General features: G+C 43.7%; 1 protein-coding gene across 1 annotated transcript in view; it reads right to left on the reverse strand.

Moving 5' to 3' along the window:
• The window catches only part of adora2b (adenosine A2b receptor), a gene marked incomplete at its 5' end in the record, with an annotated part of 29588 nt that extends 17823 nt beyond the window's left edge, over positions 1 to 11765 (reverse strand). Inside the window, one exon of the mRNA XM_029701871.1 lies at positions 11467 to 11765. Within this exon, the coding sequence (XP_029557731.1) occupies positions 11467 to 11765 (299 nt within the window). The remainder of the gene's footprint in view (positions 1 to 11466) is intronic.
• Positions 11766 to 13263: the final 1498 nt, after the last annotated feature.

Here is a 13263-nt window from a genome sequence, read left to right on the forward strand (position 1 = left end):
AACATGTCATCACCTGGAACACCTGGGACAATCACGTGACAAATACCTCCAAGAACATCCTGGGGAACTTCAGGGGACCATGACACAATGTCACAAGAACATCCTGGGGAACTTCAGGGGACCATGACACAATGTCACAAGAACGTCCTGGGGAACTTCAGGGGACCATGACACAATGTCACAAGAACATCCTGGGGAACTTCAGGGGACCATGACACAATGTCACAAGAACGTCCTGGGGAACTTCAGGGGACCATGACACAATGTCACAAGAACGTCCTGGGGAACTTCAGGGGACCATGACACAATGTCACAAGAACATCCTGGGGAACTTCAGGGGACCATGACACAATGTCACAAGAACGTCCTGGGGAACTTCAGGGGACCATGACACAATGTCGCAAGAACGTCCTGGGGAACTTCAGGGGACCATGACACAATGTCGCAAGAACATCCTGGGGAACTTCAGGGGACCATGACACAATGTCGCAAGAACATCCTGGGGAACTTCAGGGGACCATGACACAATGTCACAAGAACGTCCTGGGGAACTTCAGGGGACCATGACACAATGTCGCAAGAACGTCCTAAAAATGTCCTCAGTGATGTCCCGGGACCAACTAGGAACTAGACAAAACCTCCAGGGGATCATGACACAATGTCCCAAGAGTGTCCTAAAAACATCCCTGGGCACAAAGGTTCAGGAGGTGGTCACCTGGAATGCATTTCAATTAACAGGTCTGCCTTGTTAAAAGTTCATTTGTGGAATTTCTTTCCTTCTTAATGCGTTTGAGCCAATCAGTTGTGTTGTGACAAGGTAGGGGTGGTATACAGAAGATAGCCCTATTTGGTAAAAGAACACAGGAAAGGAAGACCCAGAGTTACCTCTGCTGCAGAGGATAAGTTCATTATAGTTACCAGCCTCAGAAATTGCAGTCCAAATAAATGCTTCACAGAGTTCAAGTAACAGACACATCAACTGTGACTGTGTGAATCAGGTCTTCATGGTTGAATTGCTGCAAATAAACCACTCCTACAGGACACCAATAAGAAGAAGAGACTTGCTTATGCCAAGAAACATGAACAATGGACATTAGACCGGTGGAAATTTGTCCTTTGGTCTGGAGTCCAATTGGAGATTTTTGGTTCCAACCGCCGTGTCTTTGTGTGTAGTGTGGGTGAACGGGTGAAACGATGATCTCAGCATGTGTATTTCCAACAGTGAAGCATGGACAAGGAGGTGTGATGGTGTGGGCGTGCTTTGCTGGTGACACTGTCTGTGATTTATTTAGAATTCAAGGCACACTCAACCAGCATGGCTACCACAGCATTCTGCAGCGATAAGCTATCCCATCTGGTTTGTGCTTAGTGGGACTATAATTTGTTCTTCAACAGGACAATGACCCATCACACCTCCAGGCTGTGTAAGGGCTATTTTACCAAGAAGGAGAGTGATGGAGTGCTGCATCAGATGACCTGGCCTCCACAATCCCCTGACCTCAACCAAATTGAGATGGTTTGGGATGAGTCGGACCACAGAGTGAAGGAAAAGCAGACAACAAGTGCTCAGCATATGTGGGAACTCCTTCAAGACAGTTGGAAAAGCATTCCAGGTGAAGCTGGTTGAGAGAATGCCAAGAGTGTGCAAAGATGTCATGAAGGCAAAGGGTGGCTACTTTGAATAATCTCAAATATAAAATATATTTTGATTTGTTTAACACTTTTTTGGCTACCTCATGATTCCATATGTGTTATTTCATAGTTTTGATGTCTTCACTATTATTCTACAATGTAGAAAATAGTAAAAATAAAGAAAAACTCTTGAATGAGTAGGTGTTCTAAAACTTTTGAACGGTACTGTACCTATTCAGGTCCCAGCATCAATGGGACAGACTGGTGTCTTACCTAGGTCTCCTGCAGGCCACAATACTTTTACCCTGCTAAATTTAAACGTAGGCATTAGAGCAGGGAGCTTACACAAATCTTTAGGTCTCAGACAAGTTTAATTACACCTACATCACATTTCAGGTGCTATCCCCTACTGCCTTGGTGGCCATGTGTAAGGCACTTTGCACCCTGCTACGAGGGAAAGGCTGACCCTGTTCTGTCTTTGGTGGGTACGGTAACAACAAAAATACATGTTTCCATTATACAATAGACTTTTATATTTAAATAAAATGTTGTCTGAATATGTGTGTGTGTTATTTTGTTCCTGTTCCTGTGTGTTTGTAATACAGGTTGAGTCTGTATGTACGCGAATATACCAGTACACCAAAGGGGGTATACATATGCATTGATAAAATCTTTATGAAATCATTCATAACCCCTTCATGAATGTTGCAGTATCATTCACCCTAACTTTCATAACACATTAAACGTGTCACGTCCTGACCAGAAAAGGGGTTATTTGTTAGTGTAGTTTGGTCAGGACGTGGCAGGGGGTGTTTGTTTTATGTGGTTCGGGGTTTGTGGGGCTATGTACTTATGTAAGAGGGGTGTTTGTTTAGAGTGTTCTGGGGTTTTTGTTCTATGTTCTAGGTTAGTGTTTTTCTATGTTCAGTCTAGTTTTCTACTTCTATGGTTAGGGTTTGTTGATTGACCTTCAATTGGAGGCAGCTGTTCCTCGTTGCCTCTGATTGAAGGTCCTATGTATAGGGGTGTTTGTGCTATGGGGGTTTGTGGGAAGTTGCTTTGTGTCTGTGCACCTGACAGGACTGTTTAGTGTCGTTCGTTGTTTTGTATACGTGATTTGTTTGTTTTTCCTTCTTTTGATTTAATAAAGAAGATGAGTATACACGTTCCCGCTGCACCTTGGTCCAATCCTTACGACGCCCGTTTCAGAACTACCCACCACCAACGGACCAAGCAGCGTGGTAAGGAGCTGGAGAGGAGCTATCGGGAGTCGTGGACCTGGGAGATCTTAGCTGGAGAGGGACCATGGAGGAAGGCTGGAGAGGACCGGGAGTGTTTTGCTGGAACACGGTTGGCATGGAAGCCTGAGAGGCAGCCCCAAAACATTTTTTTGGGGGGGGCACACGGGTAGTTTGGCTGGGCCAGGGTTGGTAAGCCAACTCCCCGGTACTGGTCAGGTCCCGTGCTATGGGGTGATGCGCACGCCGTCGAGGTCAAGCATCCGCAGGCCGGTATGCTCGGTGCCAGCGTCCTGCATTTGCCGGGGGGAAGCGGGCACCCAGCAGTAAGGGTGGTGCCAGTCCTGCGCTCGAGACCGCCAGTGCGCCTTCACGGCCCAGTGTATCCTGTTCCCGCTCTCCGCACTAGCCCTGAGGTGCGTGTCTCCAGTCTGGCGTCTCCAAAGCCAGCACCACGCACCAGGCCTTCAGTACGACAGCCCAGTCCAGGATGTCCTGTTCCCGCTCCTCGCACTAGCCTTGGGTTGCGTGTCTCCAGTCTGGTACCTCCACTACCAGCCCCACGCACTAGGCCTCCAGTGCGTCAGCCCAGTCCAGCTCGTCCTGCTCCTCGCACTAGCCCTGTGGTGCGTGTCCCTAGTCTGGCACTTCCTAAGCCAGCCCCATGCATCAGGTCTTCAGTACGCAGTCCCCGTCCAGAGCTTCCGGCGACAGTGCCTTGTCCAGAGTGTCCGGCGACAGTGCCCCGTCCAGAGTGTCCGGCGACAGTGCCCCGTCCAGAGTGTCCGGCGACAGTGCCCCGTCCAGAGTGTCCGGCGACAGTGCCCCGTCCAGAGTGTCCGGCGACAGTGCCCCGTCCAGAGTGTCCGGCGACAGTGCCCCGTCCAGAGTGTCCGGCGACAGTGCCCCGTAGAGAGAGACGGCCCACAGTCCGGAGCCGAGAGAGACGGCCCACAGTCCGGAGCCGAGAGAGACGGCCCACAGTCCGGAGCCGAGAGAGACGGCCCACAGTCCGGAGCCGAGAGAGACGGCCCACAGTCCGGAGCCGAGAGAGACGGCCCACAGTCCGGAGCCGAGAGAGACGGCCCACAGTCCGGAATCGGCGCAGCCAGAGTCGCCCTACAGTCCGGAATCGGCGCAGCCAGAGTCGCCCTTCAGCCCGAGGTCTCCAGCGACGCACATAAGCCTGAGGTCTTCAGCGATGCGCCATAGCCCAGAGACTTCGGGAGGGGTAAAGTTTAATGAGTATTTAGCGGGGGTGGACAGGGTAGGTTGGGGAGTAAGGCCAGGAGCCTGAGCCACCTCCGTAGTTGGGGGGGGGGGGGGGGGGGGGTGTAGCACAAGAACTGACGGTGGCCACCCTCCCTTTAGTTGGGGATTATTTTGTTGTTTGTGTTTACAGTTATTGAATTAGGTTTTGTTGTTTTAGGTGCATCCGGGGTCTGCAGCTTTGGGGGGGGGGGTTACTGTCACGTCCTGACCAGAAAAGGGGTTATTTGTTAGTGTAGTTTGGTCAGGACATGGCAGGGGGTGTTTGTTTTATGTGGTTTGGGGTTTGTGGGGCTATGTACTTATGTAAGAGGGGTGTTTGTTTAGAGTGTTCCGGGGTTTTTGGTCTATGTTCTAAGTTAGTGTTTTTCTATGTTCAGTTTAGTTTTCTACTTCTATGTTTAGGGTTTGTTGATTGACCTTCAATTGGAGGCAGCTGTTCCTCGTTGCCTCTGATTGAAAGTCCTATGTATAGGGGTGTTTGTGCTATGGGGGTTTGTGGGAAGTTGTTTTGTGTCTGTGCACCTGACAGGACTGTTTATTGTCGTTCGTTGTTTTGTATACGTGATTTGTTTGTTTTTCCTTCTTTTGATTTAATAAAGAAGATGAGAATACACATTCCCGCTGCACCTTGGTCCAATCCTTATGACGCCCGTTACAAAACGTCAATCATATGTTCATTATAGTATTATAAGTTATTTTATATTAGAAAAACCTGGTTGAATTGAGCTTGATGGTTGCTGGTATTACTGACTGGTTTAGTTCTGCGCAGCACAAGACTTTGATAGCCTCTGTTGAGCTGAAGCCAAGGTGTGAGCTTGTGGAGCTAATGCAAGTCTTCAGGTTTCAGGCATTCACTCAACATGTTAAAATGACACCAATAGCCCTGGTGCCATCCAGATCTGACCTCCAGATTTGAAATCGTTCAAATACTTTTAGCGTTTGCTTGATCTTGCCTGGAGTGCCAGACTGATGGGTTTTGCAGTTTTGGGACTATTCCACGTCCATCAAAATAAGGGAAATTATACATGAAGACATTGATTTTGGTATGTTATTACATGATCGGTTGAAGTTATTATGTTATTCATCAAAACAGTTGCTACTGACCTAATGTAATACCCACCGGATAATGTAAAAATAAGCTTAGTTAATAATAATCAAGTAAAGTGTTACCCGGATATGTGTGTGCGTGCTTGTGTGTACATTACAATGTGTGCTTGTGTGTGTCTCTATGAGAATTCTTGTATGATGTGCATGAGTTTGTCTGTGATGTGATTGGCAGTAGGGGTGGTATGTGCATCAAATTGAGGGAAGTAGTACATAAAAACATATATTTTTGAATGTTATTGAAGTTATTACATTATTCATAAAGTTGTTACTCACCGGTTAATGTAAATTTTTACATTTAGCGGGAAAAGTTATTACGTTTACCGTTAAACCTTTTATTACGCTTAACCGGCAAGTTATTACATTTAATGGATTTATTTAAAAAAAATTATTACAAATAGAAAAGTTATTCCATTTACAGGTGTTATTCCATTTACCGTTATTCCATTTACCGTTGTTATTACTGTCACGTCCTGACCAGTAAAGGGGTCATTTTGTTATTGTAGTCGGTCAGGACGTGGCAGGGGTGTGTTTGTTTTGTGTTTCGGTTATTTTGGGGGGTTGAGTTCTATGTTAATATATTTCTGTTTGTTCTAGTTCTTCTATTTCTATGTTTAGTTTATTGGGTTGACCTTCAATTGGAGGCAGCTGTTCCTCGTTGCCTCTAATTGAAGGTCCTATTTAGTAGGGGTGTTGTCCATGGGTTTTGTGGGTAGTTCATGTATAGCTGTGTAGCCTTACAGGACTGTTTTTCGTCGTTGTTTTTGTGTAAGTGTTTTGTTTTGGTTTCCTTCTAATAAAAGATGAGTATCCATATACCCGCTGCGTTTTGGTCCACTTTTTATGACGCACCTGACAATTTCATTTACCGTTGTTAGTGTTTCTTACATAACTTGATAACAAGTGGAGTTCTTAAAGTCTGTGTGGTTTGACTCTGCAAAACTGGCCTCCTCTGTGTCCTCACTGTTACTTTAGGTGGCCACGTCTAGTTAGGGCCTTTAGTTTTCCTCCTGGCTACAAGACCAATTAGGCCTCTGGAGTCCTGTGAGCAGGAGAAACTCATTTTTACATTTTAGTCATTTAGCAGACACTCTTATCCAAAGCGACTTACAGTAGTGAATGCATACATTTCATTTCATGCATTTTTTTTTTGGTACGGGCCCCCCATGGGAATCGAACCCACAACCCTGGCATTGCACACACCATGCTGACGTTGCAAACACCATCCTCTACCAACTGAGCCACAGGGAAACTCCTGACCTTAGTCATACTTTATGCTGATAAACTGCAATTTCAAAATAAATACCCAGCTGATGTCCCAGTTCTTGTCTTGTGAGACAGAAGATGCAAAGATTTTTGTTCTCTATCTGAACCAATTTGTCTCCTCTGTCATTGGGCTGCCAGGCTGGCAGACTGTGTGCCACCACCAGTGTGCCCCTCTGCCGCCTCCAGCTCTATATCAATAAGATGACACTGAGGCCAGCCGGCTAGGTATCGATCCAGTGGGCCCAGCCATTGTCTCTGACTCTGAGAGGGAGAGAAAGGTCTGATCTACTATAGCGCCCTTTAAAGTGTACCATGGGCGGTGCCTCAAGGTGTACATCAATATGCCATTACAACCTTGCAAAAATGATCTACTGTCATATGCGTCGTAAAAGGTGGACCAAAACGCAGCGGGTATATGAATACTCATCTTATTTTATTAGATGGAAAACAAAACACTATTACAAAAACAACGCCGAAAAACAGTCCTGTATGGCTCACAGCTATACACGGAACAACTACCCACAAAACCCATGGAAAAACACCCCAACTAAATAGGACCTTCAATTAGAGGCAACGAGAAACAGCTGCCTCCAATTGAAGGTCAGCCCAATAAACTAAATATAGAAATATAAGAACTAGAACAAACATAGAAATATATTAACATAGAACATAACCCCCCAAAAAAACGAAACACACAAAACAAACACACCCCTGCCACGTCCTGACTGACTACAATAATTTAAAAATAAAATGACCCCTTTCCTGGTTAGGAAGTGACATCTACAGCTGCTATTCCAATGATCTACAGCATCTTTTCCTATGTCTCTTCAGGCACCCATGACCTATCAAAAAACAAGCCAGAGCCCAGTGCCCCCCACACTATAACATAGGTTTTTATAGGCCTACTGAAAGTATATGCCTAGGGTTATCTACACAATGAAGATTAACAGTCACGAAAGAAACCCCCAGGAATGTGTTGGTCTGTGTGGTGTGTTGTAGCCTGTACGCCTAAATGACTTGTGATCTACTTCGACTGCAGATTTTTTAAGTTGCTTTGTCTTTGGAAATATTAGTGCAGCACAAGGAGGGGCATTCTGGATGAACCACGGTCATATGATTATCGGACCGCAGGCTTAATAACTGGTCTCAACTAAGGCCTATTTTACATTGCCTTATTTTTATAACATTTATTCAGTGCCCCAGACTTTTATTGGCCCCAAGGCTGTAGGCCTGAAGTAAAATGTTAACCGCTAATGTCCTTCTCTCACATCTTTTCAAGACTACTGAATTAGGCCTAAACCATATCAGTACAGACATAAACATATTTTCTATTTTGAACAGAGACATCACTTCTATACCACTGATTACAAGTAAAAGTTTACCTTGATTTATGGATTATTATAATTATAAATCAAGGCATGGCATCTCCTAAATTGGTTCAAATTGACAGTTTCTATTGCAGTAGCTAGGTTTCCATCCAATTGGCAACAGATTTTCATGTGAATATTCCAAAATCTGCATAAAAATAATATGCACATTTTCCCACTAGATATGTCTTTCCCTCAAATTTACTTGTTGCATACAGATAATGACGTAGTGCACATAAAAATAACGTTAGCGGTTAAATTCCCATGCACCAAATAAAAAATACAAGTTAAATTGGTTTCCATCACGTTCAACTCTACTGATGGTTTTGTCACAAAAAATGTTGCATTACATAGCGAATGTGTCCACTCTGGTCTTGGCACGTGCGCTCTAGCCAACAGCTCACTGATACAGTGCGGCCTACATGATGACATTATTATGGGGGAAAAAACTAGATTATTTGTATTTGTCAAACTGCAGCCAAGTATGGATCATCATGTCTCCAGAATAAGACCCTCAATATTTAGTAGAAAGGAGCATTAATCACCACGCGCACCTTCACCACCTTGTGAAGTTCATCATCATTTATTTCATCTGTAGCCTAATAAACTGCATTCTTTCCAAAATCGTAGTGGGAGGACCACAGAATCTATCTACCAAGTTTACTTCGATTTGATGGATATTATATCAATATTTGTGCATAAAGGCATTTCCATCGCCATTGCTGCATAATACATTTTACAGACACAGAAAGATCACACCTTGTCTAGGGTATTTTGTTATGTCGGCATTTGGAAAGTTTACTGACAAATTAGCTGTTTCCATCAGGCCTGTAGTGACATTTCTTATCCAACCTGTATTTTACTTGCATAAAAAGGTTGGATGGAAACCTTGTTACTGCGGGACAAATAAATAAACTGAAAGGTGGGTCCCCATGTGTCAGACAAAAAATCCCCACCAACACAGGCTCCCCACATGGATGTGTTTTGTGTTCAGTCCTGTACACTTTCTGTACTTTCCCATCCTGACAGACACCTCATCAAGTTTGCTGATGACACTGCCCTGATCAGCCTGTTGCATTATGATGATGAACACCATGGCCCAATTCTAAATGACTTTGTAGAGTGGTGTGATGAATCACACTTTGTCCTCAAAACCAACAAGACCAAAGACGTGTATAGATTTCAGGAAGCAGACAACACCCACCCCTGCAACATCTATCAGAGGTCAGGACATAGAGTTTGTAGTTGAATACAAATATCTGGGTGTCCTGTTGGACAATAAGATTCAGTGGAGTAAATGTGCAGGCCTGATCTACAAAAAGTGTCACACCCTGATCTGTTTCACCTGTCCTTGTGCTTGTCTCCACCCCCTCCAGGTGTCACCCATCTTCCCCATTATCCCCTAGGTATTTATTCCTGTGTTTTCTGTCTCTCTGTGCCAGTTTGTCTTGTATGTTCCAAGTCAACCAGTGTGTTTTTCCCCTGTGCTCCTGCCTTTTCTATTCTCTTTTGCTAGTCCTCCCGGTTTTGACCCTTGCCTGTTTTCTGGACTCTACCCGCCTGCCTGACTATTTTGCCTGCCCTGACCTCGAGCCTGCCTGCCACACTGTACCTCCTGGACTCTGAACTGGTTTTGACCTTTTGCCTGTCCATGACCTGTCTCTTGCCTACCCCTTTTGGATTATTAATAAATATCAAAGACTCAAACCATCTGCCTCCCGTGTCTGCATCTGGGTCTCGCCTTGTGCCCTTATAAAAAGGGTCAGCAGAGACACGGGTCTCTTTTCATGTTGACTGTACTATACAGACTCTGTTTTACAAATATTTCATTTAGAGTATTTTAACTTTTTGCATTGTTTGTTGGTTTGGTCATGCCACTGTCAGTCAGAAGAACATGCTGAGAAGGATTATCACCACAGCAAGCAAGGTACTTGGAGTCAGACAGACAGGCCTGGTTGAGATCTTTGTCAGGGCCCTCCGCAAGGCTCACAAAATCCATTAAGACCCATGGACTTTTAACTACTCCCATCTGGGTGCAGGTATAGGGCACCCGCCTGCAGGAAATAAGACAATAATTTGTGACAGGTTTGATATTTCTAAAATATAAAATATTTGTAGATCTGTTTAACACTTTTTTGGTTACTACATGATTCCATATGTGTTTTGATGTCTTCACTATTATTCTACAATGTAGAAAGCCCTTGAGTAGGTGTGTCCAAACTTCTGACTGGTACTGTATGTCTAAGAGAGCAAGTTCAAACAAAGGGCTTTATTCAATCCATATTGTGGAAGTTCAGCATTACAGGGTGATTAAAATGTATAGGCAATGTTCCCACAATAGCAGATACGGTAAACGCTGCATATGTCGGCTCAATCGGAAATTACCTTTAAATTTCTATCGCTTCAGCAATACAGATTGAATAGAGCCCAAAGTGTAGCAATAGTTATAGACACAGACACGGTGGCATAGAGGGATGATAGAAATGCAGTTAAAATCCCAGATAACAACATGGTGAAGAATGATTACTGTACATGTCTGAACATGCACAATGTAATCATGTATGTCAAAGATGCTAATGTGATCACTGTTTGTAAGACGGGTTGTTTGTGTGTATGTCCCTAACCTTGCCAACAGACAAAGACCACTGAATGGATTGGTGGTTCACCAATCACAGCCATAATGGGCTCAGCAACAGTAACAAATGGTGATGTGTAATGAAATCAGTGGGCATACCCAGGTAGGTCGGTAGGAAGATGTATTTCTTAAAGAACGTTCTTTTGGGTCCATACGTCCTGACAACTGGTACACTGAATGTCCTGGCAACATCCTAAAAACGTTCTGACGTGGTTTACACTGACGTCCCGAGAACATTCCCCTGTGACCATCACGAGCCGTCCCGATGACAGGCAAAAATGATGTCCTGGGAACGCCCCAAAAACCTTTTTAAGGGATGTCCCTGGTACAAGCCTGGGAACTAGCCAAAAATCTCAAGTGGACCATGACATAACGTCCTGAAAACGTCCTCAGGGACATACACAGAACAAACAGAGAACTAGACAAAACCTCCAGGGGACCAAGACACACAACATCCCAAGAACGTCCTAAAAACATCCTTTTGATGTCCCCTGGACAAACCGTGAACTAGACAAAACTTCCAAGAGACCATGACACAACGTCCCAAGAATGTCCTAAAAATGTCCCATGGAAGAGCCGGAACTAGACAAGACCTCTAGGGGCCAATGACACAGTGGCCTGACCACTTTAGACAACCATTTTGTGACGTTATTCTAACGACTCATTAATAGTTGTTTGCAGGCTAACTATTATGATTTTGTATTGTGAATGTGTTGTCTACTGTATTGTTCTTGTCCTTTTTCTTAACGCCATTTTAAACGTGTGCATGATACAATAAGGTCAGTAAAGTAGCCCTAATTGAAGTCAGTCTTGAAAAACATTATTTGTATCGGGTTAATTATTTGTATCGTTCCTTAATTACTCCTAAGTACATGCTATTGATTCATTTAAATCACAAAACACAGACGCTCAATGTTTGTCTAGCTATCAAAATGCATAATAGGGTACTCACCTGAGGGGTATTTTGACGGCCAAATATCTATCAATTGCAACTGCAAGGAGGCTAAAAATTGAGCTTTGAGTCAGTACCAAAACAAAACAGGCCAGGAAAAGACATCCATAGAAGTCCAAAAGTATACCGATGCTTATGGTTATGGCAAAGGGGATGGCAAGGCAACCCACCAAAATATCTGCCACAGCCAAAGACACCAAAAAGTAGTTCGTAGTGGTTTTCAGAGTGGTGTTGATGGCGACAGCCCAGCAAACCAATACATTGCCAGAGATGGATAAAATAGCTATAAATATCTCAAATACAATATAGTACTGAATCATCTCAGCAAATATTTCAGAACATTAGGTCTGTCAGAAATAAAAGTGTCATAAGGCAGACTGTTCTAGTGGGTCCAAAAGAGATAGTATTTTTGCTGTATTCCAAGAATATTCCAAAAGTATGGTTTGCGAAAACAGCCATCTGTGAAAAGAAAAAAGACCATATAGTATACTTTACTGTTCTCCAAAGCAAACCCTGTAATTACAATTGTTGGAAATGTGAATTATTTGGAGCTTCGTATCGGTTATCATGCGTCTAACAAAAACGATATGGTAACCTATTACAACTAGTCTAACCAAACCACATGTTAGTCAATAGACATTAAAAACATGAAAACTAATATCTGAATTTCTTTTTGGGTTGCTTACCCCTCTTGAAACTTTGCATTATTTGCCAGTCCTTTGAAAATATACTACACTCCTCCAAGTATCTGTTGCGCGGCGGTATTGGAGACTCACTTTGGAGACTCACTAGTTCCGTTCAACACATGGTATTTGAAGTAACGAAAAAAAATGTATAACAGAGAGTAGGCTAGCCACGCCTCAAATTCAGCGATGTCTACAGACGACGTGCAATTCTGCAAACCACAGTTCCTCTTTAATGAAGCTGAGACAAGAGTCATCATGTGTAAAAGCGTAATTAGGCACCCGTTACGCACCCATTACATTTGGTGTAAACAATGAACCAACATGCTTTCAGGTTGATGTAGTAGTTTTTTACTGTGCAGGCAAAAACCCACCCAAGACATCTACAAATGTCTTTAATTTCAAGGCTATCCCTTCACGAATGTCTAAAATATGTGGTGGATTGATTCATCCACTTAAATTTCCACCCACGTGTAACTGTCCTCCCTCAGTCTGAATGATCAAAGATTATATATATATATGTCAGTCTAGGATCCTCTACTTCTTTTTAAGTGAGGTTTGCATGCAGGATAGAGAACACACACCTGTTTGAATGGCATGTACCAGCCTGTCTGCACTATGGAGTAACTTTAGAAATGCATTAGGATATAAGAATGGCCCTGATGGCAAAACAAAAATACCTCTCCATTTTCCACTCTGTTTTCCCATACATAAATACTTTTACAACCCTGGCATAGAGGGTTTAATAGGCTTTTTGGAAACCCAATTAAAAGTGGTACCAGTCAGGGCAATAGATACTGACAACACTAACTACAACCCCGCTGCAACACAAATCAAATAATATTAGGTGCAATGTTGAAATCTGTAACATTGACTGGTACTCTAATTTACGTAGGCTACTTTAATTCCGGATCATATCAAAAGCCTTCTTCCAATCATGAAACACCTGTCCACTTCCCTCTATAGCCTGTAACAAAAGGAGAGGGGAAATGAATATATGGGTACCTTCAGTAACTCACTCAGATGACAACCAATCTCTTCTAACACACATGCAGGCGCGCACACACGCACACACACACACACACACACTAGAAAGTGTGAGAATGACCAGTGC

Source organism: Salmo trutta, chromosome 19 (assembly GCF_901001165.1).
Source record: "Salmo trutta chromosome 19, fSalTru1.1, whole genome shotgun sequence".
Classification (NCBI taxonomy): domain Eukaryota; kingdom Metazoa; phylum Chordata; class Actinopteri; order Salmoniformes; family Salmonidae; genus Salmo; species Salmo trutta.